The 18,327-nt window shown below is 35.4% G+C and overlaps 2 protein-coding genes across 2 annotated transcripts; both read left to right on the forward strand.

Moving 5' to 3' along the window:
• The first annotated feature begins 4,091 nt into the window (after positions 1-4,091).
• Positions 4,092-5,234, forward strand: LOC104601965 (CCG-binding protein 1). Its single transcript, XM_010265483.3, has 3 exons — positions 4,092-4,456; positions 4,574-4,647; positions 4,740-5,234. Exons 1-3 carry the CDS (start codon positions 4,237-4,239, stop codon positions 5,052-5,054), a joined length of 609 nt encoding a protein of 202 aa, XP_010263785.1. The 5' UTR covers positions 4,092-4,236; the 3' UTR covers positions 5,055-5,234.
• A 4,202-nt stretch (positions 5,235-9,436) lies between these two features.
• LOC104601964 (GDSL esterase/lipase At2g23540-like) lies at positions 9,437-12,842 on the forward strand. Its single transcript, XM_088890795.1, has 5 exons — positions 9,437-9,932; positions 9,998-10,128; positions 10,262-10,510; positions 10,614-10,869; positions 12,499-12,842. Exons 1-5 carry the CDS (start codon positions 9,674-9,676, stop codon positions 12,540-12,542), a joined length of 939 nt encoding a protein of 312 aa, XP_088746921.1. The 5' UTR covers positions 9,437-9,673; the 3' UTR covers positions 12,543-12,842.
• Positions 12,843-18,327: the final 5,485 nt, after the last annotated feature.

An 18,327-nucleotide genomic window follows, 5' to 3' on the forward strand; every position in this document is an offset into this window, starting at 1 on the left:
GATCTGAAGTTGTGCTCACAGCCTCCATCAAATTCTTGCTGAAGGATTCGGTTCTTGGGAAGAACACTGTTGATTCTGCTCCACCCTACACTGTGTCATCTTTAGTGGGAGCAGTCTTTGGAGATTTCTTTGGGCGTGAACACCTTCATTGGGAGTTACTGCTACTCTGTATCAGGTATATCCCTCTCCTACCTTTTGGTTTCAGATCTTGTTCGGTTTGGGTTCAAGATTGATCCTTGAAAATGCAGATTTTCTAAAACAGGGAATGTGATTCCCATATGGAGAGAGAGAAATTTTTGAAATTTCGCCCAACCTACCTGCAGGGTTCGGCCATCCATATGATGGATCTCTCATCCCTTCAATGCAATCTCTTGGGCATCCAAGAGACAAACTTGTATATCTCACTCAACCATGGAATCCAAATTCATAGCCTTAGCGGCTGTTGGAAAAGAGGCTGAATGGATTAGGAATTTATTATTGGATATAAAACTTTGGCCTAGTCCTATGCCTCCAATTTCCATTTACTATGATAACGAGGCAACTCTGTCAAGAGCCTACAGTGGTACCTACAATGGTAAATCCAGACATATAAGTCTGAGACATGAATTTGTTAGGCAATTGATTCAAGATGGAGTCATCAATATAACCTATGTGAGGTCAAGTAAAAATTTGGCTTATCCTCTTACCAAGGGCTTGACTAGAGAATTGGTAAGAATGACAACCAAAGAGATGGGATTAAACCCTTTACTTAGTCACTTGTAATGGTAACCCAACCTGAACTGAAAAACCATCAGTATTGGGTTTAATGGATAACAACAGTTACAAATATGTGATTGTTAGCACTGACATTGAGAAATTTCCCATCACAACATAAACAATGTTGTCCGTTATGATGAGATGTTGAGTTAAACTCTTAATGAAGTTCTGAAATGTGTCAAATAACGGAACACATAGTGGAGATTCACCTATGTGAACATAGAAGTGGTGCCGCTTCTCATGAGAGTTTGGGTTTGCTTTCTGGATTGTTCATGAAACCAGGAAAGAAGCACATGGCCATAACAGTGCTGAGCAAAACTTGAAACTCTTGTAGAGACTGGACATTTTTGTGTGTATGGGTGTCTCCGGTCTGTCTTGAGAGTAATTGGTTTAAGGTCTTACCACCAATAACTTTGACAAGGCTCTGAGATATCTATACTAACAAAAGGTTTAAGTTAATAAACACATTTTGTATGCATAATTGTGTCATAGTAGTTTGGATTGAGAGAGAATTATGTAATTGATCGATCAATGTGGGGGATTGTTGGATTTTAATCTCATAAGAGATTAAAACCAATGAGTTTGATTGGTCAATTACATGAGAAATTGCACTTACACACTTGATTGAAAAATTAGTTTTTCTCTTACAAAACCCAGTTTTGAACTTGTCCCACATTGGAAAATTATAAGCTTTGTTTTTCAGAATTTTAATAGGAGCTGATTTACACTCCTTAGAAATAGTAGAGGAGAGTATGGGGGTTTGATACCGTGCAACGTGCGTGTACGCGTGTGTGCAGCACAATTAGACCTGTTCATGGGCCGGGCCGGGCCGGGCTTTTACTGTGTATTAACAAATTTTTTTAAGGCCCGAGCCCGAGCCCGGCCCAATCATCGGGCCTACAATTTGGGCCCGGGCCTGAAATTTAGCCTATATTATTATTATTATTAATGTTGAAGCAGCTGAATAAAGAGAGAGATAGATTGAAATTATAAAGAAAAGAATAATATATATATATATATTAAATTATAAATATTATATTATTTATATATTTTATATAATATATAAAATACATATTATATATTTTATAAAATATATAATACTGAGTTGGGCCGGGCCGGGCTGGGCTTTTTTGACAAATCCCGAGCCCGGCCCAAAACACAGTCGGGCTTACTGTGTTAAGCCCGAGGTCAGGCCCGCGGGCCTAATTATATGACCAAGCCCGGCCGGGGTGCGGGCCGGGCCGGGCCAGGCCGTCGGGCTACCCGGCCCATGAATAGGTCTAAGCACAATGAGGCGCACTTTGCTCGCACTTCGCATGGCTCGCAAAGAGCGGCTTTAGTTTTGATGCGATGCTAACCGTTGATCACCGTTGATGAGATCAACGGTCACGATTCGATCCGGTGTGATCAAGAGGCACAATTCAAAGTTAATAGTCACTAACTGTTAACTACTTTTTAAACAGTCACAATGTTTGAAATTGTGACTGTTCAATGTGCCTTCTCAAAACCAACACCTACCTTTTCTTCATACATCTTTATAAACTATTTAGGGAGCATGAATCAAACTTCAAAAACACACATTTTCGAAATCCACTTTCTCTCTCTCTCTCTCTCAGTCCAGTCTGCTACAGTCTCACAGAAGGTTTCTTCAGAGATTCTTCAACTTTGATGGTTGCAGATTCTCGCCCAAGGCTCTATTGCATCTTGGGAACGGATTTGCTTGTAACCCAACAGCAAAGTCAGTGAAACTGAGTGGGGGCAATAACGTTCTAAAGACAGTGTCTTCAGACACGCCTCAGAGCTTCTCCTCCAAATTTATAGTGACCCCATTTTCCAACAGGCAAATCCCACAGACTGCTGCTCCTTTGTCTCCTTCTCGACAATCCATTCGTCGCCGCTAAGCTTCCTCTCCTTGCTTCTTTGTTTCTATCCATCTCTTTCCACTTCTTCTCATGAAATCAAATACAGAAGAATGTAAATCTCAGGTTGGTAGCTCGGAATATCCGGATTATCAATAATTGCAGGATTAGAGATCACCGCGTAAAGCATTGGAGAAGTCGAAAGAAGCATGTGGGAAGATTTCTCCATTGTGACCGGCCTTGGAGGCGAAACGGGATGATCATTTCCAAAGTATATTCGCTTTGCGAGCTTCAAGCCATCTTTGACAGATTTGACGAATTGTTGAGCCATTATGATCAAACTATTGAGATGTAAATGAAATTAAGACAAATTTTCAGAATACCTTTGGACTCTGGTTTCCATTTCGTGTCACCGACGCTATGTTTTTTTGAATGGATGAAATTGTCATCACCAACAGGTGAGGGAGGACTTCAGAAGTTCGCCACCACTGCAACATCTATCGCTATTGTTCGTGTACTGTGAGGTGAGGTCGGGGAAGATGAGCAGTGTTTTTCTTCAATAATTATTAGAAGGGTAGTATGGGGATTAAAAAATATTGCAACGGCGGATTTGGACAAAAGGGGGTCTTTGTCTCATGGTCATAGTACAAGAAGGGTCTTTGTTGCAAAACAAAGTACAGACCCTAATTAAAATAGAAAATAGCCAAAACCCATTGAGCGAATTAACCGTTGACTAATTTAACAATTTTTTATCAGGAATCGAGTTAAATTGCTTGAATGATTCCTGGCCAAAGAGTTTCAAAAATATTGGATAAAACTATATCTTTAATTTTTTTTTCTTCCATAAAGTGTATATTATTTTTTCAATATAAAGAAGTCTCAATGGTAATTGCATGAGTGATATTTTTTGTCTCTGTTAGAATATGTTAGAATATTGGAATAGATACTACTTGTAACTGTACAAGGGAGGTAAGACGAAAAGGTGATAAGAATATCTACTCGAGTTGTTCTTATCATTTTGGTTTCCTTTGAAAATCCGAAAACCATGAAATATCTGAGAGAAAGCGTGAACGTGAAGGTTGAAGAAAACAAGGGGTCCCATCCCACCGTTTTCTGCCAAAATATCTGGAAACTTTTACATAAAAAAAACCAGCCCACTGTTTCCCCTCCAATCACTATGTCGCGTTCAGCATCGTCACCCAGGTCCCAAGGGGCACTCTCGTCTCATTCACACCAGCGGAATTCTCCACTCTACGCGTCAAGACGCAGCCGTATTACGATCAGAAACCAACGGCTCGGATCTCGAAACTAGCCACCTTTCTAAACAATTCTCCTTTATCCTTTATCCATCGGCGCTACTTGGATTGAGTTTTGATATATAATAAAACCCATAACCCATTAAGTATTAACCCGCTCTAATGGTAATAGACAAGGATTAATAATTAAAATAATATTTTCTTTATCCTTATCCGTTCCCACTTCTCATTCATCGCCCTTTCCTCCTTTATATATTATTTCAGTCAACTCACTCCTCCATTGTTCTGTAATAAGATAAAACGCCTCCTAAATCCTTCCAGCCTTCCTCTCTCGGTCGTTACTATAGCAACCAGAACTGTAAAGAATGATAAGATCACTTCCCTTACCTTCATCTCCTTCTTTGATTTTGGAAGTTAACGATCTTCACCGTTCGAGGTCATCTTCTAGGGCTGCATCGACGATCTGTTCTTCTTCTTCAAGAAGCAATGCTTATATTCCAAAGCTCGAACCTTTCAGCAGAAGCAAGATAGATCGACGTCTTAAAGAACCTTCCTTCATACAGAAGACTGAAAGCGAGCTTGCAGGTATCTGGATTGGACCTTTTCCTTCCCCTCTTTCCTCTTCAAATTGTTAGATATTTGGTCGGTTACGTGTAGATTCTCTAAATAAATCCTGTTTTTTCTTTCTTTTTTTTGCTTCAGATTACTGTTCGACTCTAGAGGGAGATGCATCGTACAGCTGTTGGAGAGCATACTTCGAATTGAAAGATCTTGAAGTAAGATGTATTATTTCTCTCAGCCCTCGTAACGCAGCGAATTATTTCATCACAGAATCATACGATCCTAAATATTTTGTTGAAAATTTCAGGAGGAGTCGTCGAAAGAAGACATTGAGAAGCTGCTTATTCAGACGGGGGGAGTAAAACCTCTAATCGATTGCGTTCATGGGATTTCGGCTATGCACAAAAAGAAAAAGGAGGATGCTGGATCTCTGAAACAATCGGATGCGGAGATACAAGAGTTGAAACCTTTTCCGGTGCCGGACGGATTGCCCAAGTCACGGGAAGAGGTGGAGGAAGAAGACAATGGCAGAATGCCCGATTCCCCCTTCACCAGACTCCTCAGAACCAAGGGGAGGTTCCCTGCTTGGTATTCTCCTGCTCCAGATCACGAAACCGATTAACAGGAGTCAGGATTCAGGAGTGAGTAGACTATGTTCCATCATTCCCAGTAAATAATATATACATAGGATAGGGCTATCATCTGTGATGCTGATATCTAATCTGTAGATTAATGTGTGTGGTGTAAACTGTAAGATGATTGGGCAATTTACCTATTGCTAAGCTAGAATTTGATTTTATTATTTTATGCTCTGTTGATGGTGATCTCTGCTTTTCAGAACCGGCTCGGACAATGCCGGCCAGAATGGTGCAATCAAACCTGGTTGTACATTATATCCAAACACAGATGCATGTGTACTTGTGTTTGTGGTTCACTCGTGTTCTTTGTCCACGCGGACCCCCAACCCCAATCCAAAGGTTGGATTGGTTCAATTGGAGACTACCCAAATTCTGGGATAGTCTGGAATTGATCAGTTGTATTGGGACTGAGACTAAGGATATGGATAAAAGTTGTTGGCTTTCAGTCGTTGAGGGATGATGAACAAGAACAAACACGTATAGCTAGATCATAGTCTTGGGACGGAGGTCTGAATCTGGAATATTTAATTTAATACAGTTTGATCTGATAGCTGGCGAATTGGTTTAACGATCGAACCACAAGGTCTGGAGCTTCGTCAAATTTAGGGGCCGTTTGGGTTGTGGGAATAGGGATCTGAAATCGGCATGGCCCTGATTCTAATATTTTAGTTGGGCTGAATGTGAATTCCATCTATATTCCTGGTGGAATATCATGGCCATTCCTTCCCCGTCGCTTATTTTAATTTCGGTTCTGATTGCCATCTGAACCAAACAGACTATAAGAATATATCATTTTGATTCCCATTTCAAGGGATTTTGATTCCAATTCCGTCGGATCATTAATTTCCGGTTATTGGTGTTCTTTGGCAACAAATTGCAGTCTCCGTGAGACAGTAAAGTCGCCCATCTGATATGTTCATTTATGGTGTTTTAGGGCCTCAACAGCAATAATATCAAGAGAAAAGTATTATGCAGAATTCTGAATTGCAGCCCTCCGTAGTCCCCTGCCTGTGGATTTGGCATTAATCCACGGTCAGGATTTATCCTTTGTACGATGGGACTAAAAATTATGGGCTGTGCTGATCAGTCATTCTCCCCAATATTAATGGATTAATCAGTTCGACAGTGGACCATCCTTTTGGATGGAAGCTAAATCACGTCCGGTCTTTGGGACTCGGTGTGTCACCGACTACGTATGCTTTTGCAAGAGCAGCAAACCCGGTCTTGGCGTAAGACCACCTCTGACAATTCATATATGATTTTGCAAGATGATATAAATCGAAGTGTTTTTAGGACCAGTTTGGTTTGTGGGAATAGGACCTGGAATACGGTCATTTTGATTTAATTATATTAAAATTAACATTTCATTTCCATTTTTAGTAAAACGGTATTTTAACATTTAAGGGAATAACCATTTTACCTCTTTTTGGGATGAAATCCTATTTCAACTGATTCCAATTTTAATTTTGATTTCTGTATAAATTAAACTAGGGAATAACCATTTCATTTCCATTCTATTCTGATTCCAAAGAATTTCGGTTTCAAATGGATCCTTAGTTTTGAAGGTCTTAAGTAACCATAAGTCCCCAGTCAATTATGAATTGGACCTCGATGCAATGCTTTCATTGCACCAGATTTCGGGGCGAGAGAATCCAAAATGATGGGAGAGCACAGAGCAGACTGCAGAGCATCCAAATATTCAAACAGGGCAAGGTGACGACCAATGGTGTGGCCAAAGTGAACTCTTCTAATGAAGTCAATAAAGGGAAATTCTTCTGCCACGTCTAGTGTTGATGTGGCTGATCCAAACCGTTCACCAATATACGAGCCTTTACAGTAGCCCAGGGGTTGCAAATCACTTCGGTCAGGGGTCTGTTCCCAAGCCGAACGGTCGTTCTGATAAAAAATAAATAATAAATGGTTAAAACTGTTTGAACGGTTAATCGTCTAGTTCAGCAGTTTGTTGATCAAAATCAACACTTTTTTTTTTGAAAAAATCCGGTTTTAAGGGAAACGAACCAACCACCTGACTGATTTCTGGTTTTCTGATCTGACCATCTGGTTCGGTCTGATTTTAAAACCATGATTATAACAATCAATACAATAATCATTGTTGCAGATTATAGTGACCCATGATTGTAATCATTAGGCATGATTGACAGCTGTAACGGCTTCCCATATATAATCAATCAATACTGAAATAAAAGGATATTGGCCAGATACAAATTTGTTTCGAAAACGAGAAGGGTTTGTATCAAACTGAACCGCAGCCTCTCCTAAAACAGAACAAGACCAAAGATTCGTGCTGAATCAAATGTAACGGTTCAACCTCCAACTTTTTGCCTCAATCTACCGTTTTTCTTTTTATTGGTGGGCAAACAGACCTTACCTAATACCTACCATTTCTAAATTACCATTCAGTATTCACTGGAACTAATTTCATGAGGCCCGATTGTTGCTCTTCTCCTTTTACAAGGATTCTTTACTGTCTTAACGAGAATCTCATGTCCTTGATTCATGTCTTCTAGCTTAAGCAATCTCCAGAAATACTGGAGTGGAGTAAAACCTCGATAGAAATGGTCTCTTGACCCAAATTCCTCAGTTAATAAATGTTTATCCTTTGTGACAAATGATCCTTATCGTCCTTAGCTGAAACCTTTCATTCAGCAGGATTTTGAGGCGATGTATTCCCTTCAGTTCTTGTTTGTTTGTCGGTATTTAGTGAGGGTAAATTGGTCACACAATACGAATGTTTAGTGAGGGTAAATTAGTAAATGAGGATTCTCTAAGGTCTCAGTTATCTTATCCTCCCTCTACTTGAGTAAATGAGGATTCTCTAAGCACTCTCACCCTCTCACCTCTCTCTTTACCGGGATAACTGAAAGCTGAAAGCATGCTTATTTGGGCAAATTTTACTTGGGCTGTGTTTGGAAACAGTGCAAATAAAGTGTAAATACAAATATGCAAAATACATTTTGGTACATACAAATGTAAAGTTGGTTTAGTTTTGCATTGATAAATTTACTTTCTTGCCAAACAATTTTTAATTGTATATGCAAACACAAAGCCCGATATTAAAATATATCTTTTTAACATTGATCACCTTGAGTGCAAATATTTACTTTCTTTTTTTGGATGTAGAATTACTTCTCATTATGGGTGTAAATATGCCTTGAAAATTATATTTTCTATCATTGACAAAACACAAATGCATTGTTGCCAAACACTTAGGTTTGGAAGGAGTACAAACACAATATGTAGAGTGCAAAATCTTATATTTTGTATTATTTTGTATGTATTTACACTGTACATATTTGCATTTGTACTCAGTTAATCTCAGTTTGGAAGGAGTATAAATACAAATACATAGAGCACAAATACAGGTTTAGAAATATAAAATATAAGGTTTTGTACTGTATATATTTGTATTTACACTCCTTACAAATTTGGCCTTATTTGTATTATTTTGTATGTATTTACGCTGTACATATTTGCATTTGTGCTCAGTTAATCTCAGTTTGGAAGGAGTGTAAATACTTACGCTGTACGTATTTGCATTTGTACTAAGTTAATCTCAGTTTGGAAGGAGTGTAAATACAAATACATACAGCATAAATACAGGTTTAGAAATATAAAATATAAGCCTTTGTACCGTATATATTTGTATTTACACTCCTTATAAACTTGGCCTTATGCAACGAAACAGGATTTGCACTCTTTCCAGCAGACTTAGGCTCAATTTGGAAGGGTACAAATACAAATATGTACAGTACAAAATAATACAAAATACAAGCTTTTGCACTCTACATTTTTGTATTTATACTCCTTCCAAACTGAGCCTTAAATAAACACTTGCTCTCATAAACGCACTTAGCCAGATATATAAAAAACAAAAATTTTATCTTTTATCAATAAAATCTCTTTTTTACCAGAAAAAATAAAAAAGAAAAAAGTTCCCACCCACACTTGGCGTTGTTTACTGGGTACGTTTGGTTTGCAGTTAGAATTAGAATCGTAATCGAAATAGGAATAGCTTATTTCCATAGTCTGTTTGATTTGAACAGGAATGAGAATGAGAATTAGAATCAGTAGAAATGAGATTTCATTCCTAAGAAAATGGTAGGGAATGACCATTCTCTCAAATATGGGGGGGAATGCCATTCCAGTGCAAATAGAATTCCGGTTCCACCCAACCAAAGAGTTAAAATTGGAATAGCCCATTCCGATTCCGATTCCAGAGAACTATTCCTATTCCTTTGAACCAAAAGGGGCCTCAATTATGCATAGAAAATCCTCCGCATTGGACTGCCTTATTGTAAAAGTAATATCCCAACTCCACCAACACGTTCCGACAAGTGTACTGGTGCTGATGAACTACCCTTCCGAAATCCTCCATCAGTTTCTCCTCCTACCCTAAATATGTCAAACCAAATGCAAATTTGCAGAATCCGTTAAGAGAATCTTACAAGTTTCCTCCATGGTTTTTATATTTGCTTGTTAAAGAAAAAGTTGGCTATAAACTTCACGAGTAGGGGAAGATTCTACGCATACCCATGGTTCTGTAACCACTCTCCTCCACCTCTGATAGTTACAAACCACGGCGATGAACTCTTTGAAGTCTCTCAGCCAGCTGGTTCTTATCTTCCTGTTCATCAGTATCTCTCCGTCTATCGTCAGAGGTCAAGATGACGATTTGGGAGCCTCTTACATCTTTGGAGATTCTCTAGTGGATGCCGGAAATAACAACTACCTCAACACATTGTCTAAAGCCGATATCCCACCAAATGGAATTGATTTTAAAGCTTCTGGAGGGAGTCCCACAGGCCGGTATACCAATGGAAGGACCATTGGAGACATTGTTGGTAATCTCTCTCTCTCTCTCTCTGTATAAAGAAAAGCTTTCACACTTTTCCTTAATCACTTGCAGGGGAGGAATTGGGACAACCCAACTATGCCTTCCCATTTTTGGCCCCAAATACCACTGGGAAAACTCTGTTATATGGAGTCAATTATGCTTCTGGAGGAGGGGGAATAATGAATGCAACCGGGAGAATATTTGTAAGCCTTTCTTATCCCTATTGTTGGACATTTTGCTATTCGATTTTAATCTAAGTACTTAATTACTTACCTTCTGGGAACTGCTTTTTTCTTTGGGAAAACTCAGCGAAGAAAAAAAAGATCTGTTTTGCAGGTTAACAGGCTCTCAATGGATATCCAGGTTGATTTTTTCAACATTACTAGGAAGAAGTTGGACAAACTGTTGGGTCCATCAAAAGCCAGAGAACATTTAATGAAGAAGTCCATCTTCTCCATCACCATTGGGTCCAATGATTTCCTCAATAACTATCTTCTCCCTGTCCTGTCAATTGGAGAAAGGATATCAGAGAGCCCAGATGCTTTTATTGATCACCTCATTACCAATATCAGGGGTCAACTTACTGTAAGTAGACTTAATCCCTACAAGTTTAGCTACCATTCTTCAGTTTTTTCTCTGATTTGTCAAGTGAGGATGGTATATCGGTATGGTGTATACGTGTTTGCAGAGACTTTACAACTTGGATGCTCGAAAGTTCGTCGTAGGCAATGTAGGGCCAATCGGTTGCATCCCCTATCAAAAGACGATAAACCAGATTAACCAAGATCAATGCGTTGAATTGCCGAATCAATTGGCACTTCAATACGATAAGCGATTGAAGGATCTTCTGACAGAACTAAATGAGAATCTCCCTGGAGCCACATTTGTCCACGCCAATGTGTATGATTTAGTGATGGAACTGATAACAAACTATGAGAAATATGGTAATTAGCCAAACTCCATTGCAATCCTCAAATGTTTAAGTTACAGTTTGAGCAATATTCAAACACTTGAGCTTGAATGTGTTGAGACAGACTTAGGCCTCAATTATTTGTTAAATGGTAAGCCATTTACCAGGGTAAACGCGTTTACACGGCAACTTTATCAATGTTTTTTATATCAGGTAGGGGTGTTCACGGGTCGGGTTGGGTCGGTTTCATGGGATTTTCCCAACCGACCCGACCTAGTCGGGTTACTAGAGGTGGGAACCGAAACCGACCCACTGATAGGCCAAACCGACCTGGTCGGTTTGAGTCGGTTTGGGTCGGTTTCGGTTTTGCTCCTGTACAAAGCCGAATAAACTCTGAATTAGTTGAGGACTTGAGTTGAAGACTTGAATTGAGAGGGGCGGACCAACCAAGTTAAGTTAGAATAGAAAATTTTAAGAGAAGACAAAAGTGGAATTAAAAGACTAGTAGGAAACTAGGAATTCTAATTGTAATTGCCTAATGGACCTTCTATTTCTGGTAGAAGTCTAGAAGACTAATAGGAATTAGGAAACTATTCAAATTAGGAAGTAAGAACTACCAAACTAGTAGAAGAAAGACTAGTTCGGTTCGATTTCGATTTCCTTATGTGAAAACCGAAACCGATCCGAGATATCGGTTTTTGTATGTGCCCAACCCGAAACCGACTAGTACGAATGAAAACCCGGCCGACTCGAGTTGGTCGGTTTGGTCGGGTTGGGCATTCTTATGAACAACCCTAATATCAGGGAAATTCTATGATGCAGGGGAAAGACAGTATGGGAAGAGTTTTGACCAATCAAAATCCACCACCCATGAATTTTGATAAATAACAACTGATTGGCTATCACCGGCTATCACGTTTATGGTACTAGTTGATTGGTCAAAGATTTATTAGTTTTTCATATCATAGTCCAACCCTTTATTTCCCAAGTAAAATCATACAACAACCATTTTATATATAAAAGTGTCATTATTGTCTGTCATGTGTTAGCAAATTTCCGTGTAAGTCCAATTCATTTGCAGCTAAATATGCATGGGAAAGTTGGTCACTGGGAAGTTCGTTTTCCATTGACCAATTAACCAACTTTCCTATGTTCTTTTTGCATATAGCAATGAACCCCACAATAAAGTTATTCTTACTTTGTTGGCGTAAAACTTACCTTATCTCCTAAGTGGATAAATAATATTTTAATAGTTACTTTTTGTGGGTAGAAATATCATTTTATTATTTACTTGACGGTCTTAAAAATCAAAAGAAGTGCACTTACCCAGTTAAATGTTTCTTTGGTAACATTTACTTACCTAGGTAAGTTACACTCTTACAAACGAACTGGGTCTAAATGAAAAAGTGATTTACCCAAGTCTCAAAACGGCATTATTTACCCAGGAATCAATCAATTAAGAATCATTATTTTTTCATGAAACCTGCTATTTCCGAAACAGGAATGTGAATTTCTTTCCCACCAACTTATCGGCCCCCTGCTAATACCAAAATAAGAATGTGAATTTCTTTTGTATTTATGAGATCGATCAACTTACCTACCTCTTTATAGGAAAACAAACGTGCCCTTAATACCGTGTTTAATTATTTTTGATTATATGCAGGGTTTAAAACGGCTAGCAGGGCATGTTGCGGCAATGGAGGTTAGTTTGCAGGGATCATTCCATGTGGGCCAACGTCTAGCATGTGCGAAGACCGATCCAAGTATGTGTTTTGGGATCCATACCATCCAAGTGAGGCTGCCAACCTTATAATCGCAAAGCAACTAGTTGATGGAGACAAATACACGACTCCTATGAATCTTCGACAACTTAAAAATCTCTGGTTATTCAAGTTTGATTTCTCTTTATTTCACATATCTGTCCCTCTCTCTGTTTGCCTTCTCTGGACTTGTAATATTTTCTTGTACCATCCAAGTGGAGGATCAACCTTGCGATCGCAAAAGCAACCAGTCGATCGATAAAATCAAATACACAACTCTGATGAACCTTCAACAACTTGAAAATCACCGGTGCTAGTTTGCTTGCGGTTTATTTCTCAAATTGTTTATAAATAGGGATATGAATCATCTGATAAAATATGCAGTGACATAACAATAAAAAATTTTGCAGATAACAAAATAAAACATTAGCAAATAACAACATTTTAAGTAGATTACAACCTACTTAATAACTTATTAAATAAACAAAGCAATAGTTATTCAGCTGCAATCAAACTGCCCCTAATATGTAGTTGCTGACTAACAGTTAGGGACATGGTTTTAAAAAATGACCCGGAAATGGAACCTTTTAGCCACCGGTTTCTAGGTCGATGGTTTGACCTTACAGTTTCAATGAATGGCCCATTCTGACAAAAAAAATTAAAAATAAAAATGGTCAAAAACCATTGAGCAGGTCAACGTATTGACGATTCGACCGCCCGGGTCAACAGGTCATTGACTGGTTCAATTATTTTTATCTAGAGGCCGGGTTTGAGGTAAACGGAACCAGTTGCCTAAACAGTTCACAGGCCGAATGGTTAGGGATATAATCCAATCACTTCAGTCTCGTGCAAGAGTTGTGACTAAAGAAACAACCTTTGATAAAGAGGGTACATGTACCCTTATGCAATGCACCTGTGATTTGATAGAATAGTCTTTTGTCTTTTTACAAAAGAGATACCCTTGGTATCAAAGGTGAGATATGTCTTGATCTTCCCTCTTTATACTAGTAAGTGTATACATGCTTGTATGTGACAATTTTTTATGATGATCATGAAAGTAAATAATATATTTTCATAATTTCTTATATTTTTTATTTTTATATTTATAAAAATTACTTCTTATTTGTCACATTTATTTTTGTTTAATATGCTGAATATACAATGTTAGAGATATGTCTAAATGTTTTTTACATTTTTTTGTATTTTTATAATTCTGTGTATTTTTATCTTTTTAATTTTTATTATTTAATCATGACATCAAGAGACACATTTAACTCAAAAAAGTTAAATTGTTGACTCACCACCAAACAGGTAAAAACTCCATTTTTGGGTTGATTTTATATTTGTATTTCATTTTCATCATCAATTTCTTCCAAGAAAAATGTTTCCATCATCAATAAACTCAATTATTCTTTGTCACACTTTTTTTAATATGGTTAATTAATATAAAATATTAGAGATATAGCCAAATGTTTTCTACATAGTTTATATATTTTTTGTGTTTTTATCTTTTTCTATTTTTTATTATTTAATTATGACATCATGGGTTAACACACTTAACTTGAAAGATTGATTTATTGATCTACCACGTATAGGAAAACAATTTCACTCTTGGGTTAATTTTAAATTTTGTATTTTATTTCCACCATCAATACAAAGTTAAAGCAATTTTTGTTTATTGTGTTTAATTTTTAATATGATTAATATATAATATTAAATATGTGTCCAAATGTTTTCTATAAAGTTTTTATATTTTTATATATTTTTTGTCTTTTTATGAAAAATATAGAAACCAAACGATCATAATGTGAAAACTAGGACCCAGTGGCCTTTTTAGGTCCCGATTAAATGATAAGTTTGGTGGGTTGGATGGGCAAACTACCCAGTTACCATTAAAACTAAGACTCGGAGAGCATTTCAATTTTACTTTGGTCAAATCTTAAAACACTATTGACACATATAACTTGAAAGGCTAAAGTGTTGATCTGCCACTAGGAAAACAGTTTCATTTTTGAGTCAGTTTTAAGTTTTATATTTTATAACCAACACCAATAAAAGCAATTATTACTTATCACACTGATTTATATCAAATAAGTGCCTTAAATATCATATTTTTCCATGAAGATGAATATTTCAAGACTCTCTAAATGGTTTGCTCAGGGGCCATAGGAGCTTCTAAACTCTGAAAAAGTAAGGATCAAAATAGTTTTGATCACACTAAAGTCGTGAGAGCACAACATTTACGAATCCACCATAGTTGAAAACAAGATTTTTTTTATAATATATATTTAGCCCATTAATAGCTTGGATGGTTGAAACGTCTAGTCTCAAAGGGTCACTTTACTGCTAGAGGAAGTAGAATGGCACCAATAATGAAGCTATGGTTGGTGTAAGGTCAACCTAATGAAAAGAAACAAACAGATCTAGCCCTTTTATATAGGGTTTTGGTATGTGGATATGATAGGGCTGGAGTGGGTTTACCTACTCACCCAATTAAGACATGAATCAATTATGTAAAAAGAAAAAAGAAAAAGAAAATATTATATATCTATACTACCTATAAAAGAGCGAAAGCCCCTACTTTTTGGAATTTTCATTGGACATTTTTACCACCTTATCCAAGCATACAATGGTCATAAAGAGGACATGTATGTCCTTTACTCTCATTTCATAAAATGCCTACTTATAACCATTTAGAAACTGCTCATGAAAATAGTTTTGTGTTAGAGATATTGCCACGTGCAAATGCACGTACATGTTTACTAATATATATATATATATATATATGAACAAAATTGCTATAATATAATTAAAATATGAACAGAATAATGATATAGTGGAATGACAGAGTAATATTTTCTACGTTATTAAAGCCTTTATAAATGCATTTTGTGAAACGTGAAAGCACACCTCATATAATGTGAACTAATGAAAAGAAAATATATCATGTGACATCTTTAATGTGATTGGTTGAAATTTTGATTGAATATGTAGCAAAAATTTGGAATGCACCATACATGTATGTTTCTTATAATTGACATATAATAATTTCATATAGGATGTTTAAAATTGTTATTTTTGAAGTAGAGGGGATTAATTGAATTTGATAACTGCTGTAGGACCAATCAATTTGTTGAATAGTAAGAGATTGAGTGATTATGGGCCATATATACTTTAACTAGTGTGGAATAAAATGATTGATACAATAGACAATAAAAAGAAGGACCATCAAATTCAGCTAAACCTTTCTCATTGACGGGGGCAAAATATTTTGAGAAGGAACCAATAAATGAATAAATGAAAGATTTATCATCAAATTACAAACCTAAAAAACCTGGTAGACTTAGTATGTTGTATGTATTGGTACTATACATATTTGTACCGTGGAAATACAAGATTTTCAATACAAAATACATGATTTTGCAATTTGCACTATTTGCACCATACATATTTTAACAGAGGTATAAAATAGGACATGCGAGGCCAGCACCGCACAACTCGCGTGCGGTCCATGGGCCATCCCGAGCCATGCCTCCCTCCCCTAGGATATTTTGGGAGGTCGGACCGGCACAGTCCATGGCCAGAGCCCATGCGGGCCCTTGTAAAGCTAGGTCAAGCCACAAGTAAGGTTGGTCCGTGGGCCGAGCCTTGGGCCAGGCCAAAGTTATTTAGTTAAAAACATTGAAAAAAACTTAGAATTTTAATTTTATATGAATTTTGATATATACAATTGCTTATATATGTAATAATTAAATAAAATAGTATAATAAAATTGAAAAAAAATTGTTTATTTTATTAATATTATATATTATAATATATTAATAAAAAACATTTTTTATTAATATATAATGTGTTGTGCCAGGCTGTGCTAGCCCGTAGGCCACTAGCGGCATGGCATGATAGTGTGGGCCATGCCGGTCCGGCCCACTGGCCTGAAACCCCAAGCCCAATACGGCCCACTAACCAAAAATAAAGATGGATTTGCTTTTCTAATGTATAGCCAAGTGACACCACTTTCCCCTACTTTCTCCTAAATTGACTCTAATTCATATTTATCCCCTAAGTTATCTCTAACTCCTATTTATCTCTTAAATTATCTCTAATTTATTAGAGAGATTCTCTCCTAAACTATCTCTAATTCCAATTTATCCTCTCCCCCACTTTTTATCTATATTTATCTAAAGAAAATTTCAATTAAAAATTTTCTTAATTATTTAAATATTATAACAAAATTATATACTAAATTTAAATATTTAGTCAAAACATAAAAATTAATTTTAATATATTTAATAATATTCATATTATTGATAATTCTATATTTTTACAAAATTCATCATGAAATTATGTAGTAACAAACTAACAATATAAATTATAATTTCATGAATTATTCAATTTAAATGTTATTCAAATAATAAAAGTTTAACATTAAAAAATAAAACATTATTTTCAATAACTAAATATCTTAAATAATAAAACATTAAAAATAGATAAATAATTATATAAAAAATTAATATTACGTAGTAACATTAAAATAAATAAAATTCAAGTAATGACAAATTTTAAATATTTTACATATTACTTAAATATTTACATACAAAATATTTAAAATGACTAAATTTTAAATAGTTAAACAATAACAAACTTATGTAATAAATTTAAGAAATTTCTTAAAAGTAGAAAAATAATTATAATAGATCTCATAATATTCATATTAATAATAATTTAATATTTTACAGCATTAATAACAAATTATGTAATAATAGTACTAATTATCATTTTATGGATTATTGAGTTCTATAAATAATTAATACTTTAAAAATTAAATAACAAAATTATTTAAATAACTTAATAATTTCACTTATATCAATTAATAATTATAGAAAATAACTTAAAAAAATAATACTTATTAGTAATAATTTTACAATAATAGTGTATATTCATTATATATTTGCATATACTAAAATTAATATTTATTTTATTTTTTAGTAATTTGTATTTTTTTGATAAATATGTTTTCAATAATTAATTATAAATCTATTTTTGTTTTGTTATTTAGCAGAAAATTATCAATAATTATTCGAGATTAAATAACTATTATTTAACTCTTGAAATTTAATTTATCGTATTTATTATATTTTGTAAGAAATTTATTTTTAGTAGTTATATATATTTTTTATAATTTATAGATTAATATTTATTAGAGATTAAACTATTATTTGAGATTACACTACTTATTGACTAATTTATTGTATTTTCAGCATTTATTGTATTTATTTGAGATTAAGCTATTAGTATATTTTCAGCATTTATTGTATTATTATTAGATATCTATTATATTTTCATTATAAATTTATTTTCAATGATTGTGTATTCTTGTTATAAATTTTCAATAATTATTAGAGATTAGACTATTGATTTAGTTGAAATTAGGTGTTCGAGGATTGGTTCAGTTCAGTTGTAGGTTGTTTCACTAACCAAATCGACTTGGTCAAGTCAGGAGTTTGTCACTCGAATTTGGTCGATTTGACCAAATCGTCTTGTTCAAGGATTAGTGAAAATCCGCCAAAGGTTAAATTAAATATAAAACAATTATATACTCCTATGTATTTTTATTGTTTAATTTTCGCTTAACACCGTGCGTCACATGGGTCCCCGCTAGTACAAATATGTAGAGTGCAAAACTCTGTATTTTGTATTATTTTGTATGCATTTGTGGAGTACATATTTGTATT

This window comes from Nelumbo nucifera, chromosome 6 (genome assembly GCF_055504915.1).
Source record: "Nelumbo nucifera cultivar China Antique chromosome 6, China Antique-T2T, whole genome shotgun sequence".
Classification (NCBI taxonomy): domain Eukaryota; kingdom Viridiplantae; phylum Streptophyta; class Magnoliopsida; order Proteales; family Nelumbonaceae; genus Nelumbo; species Nelumbo nucifera.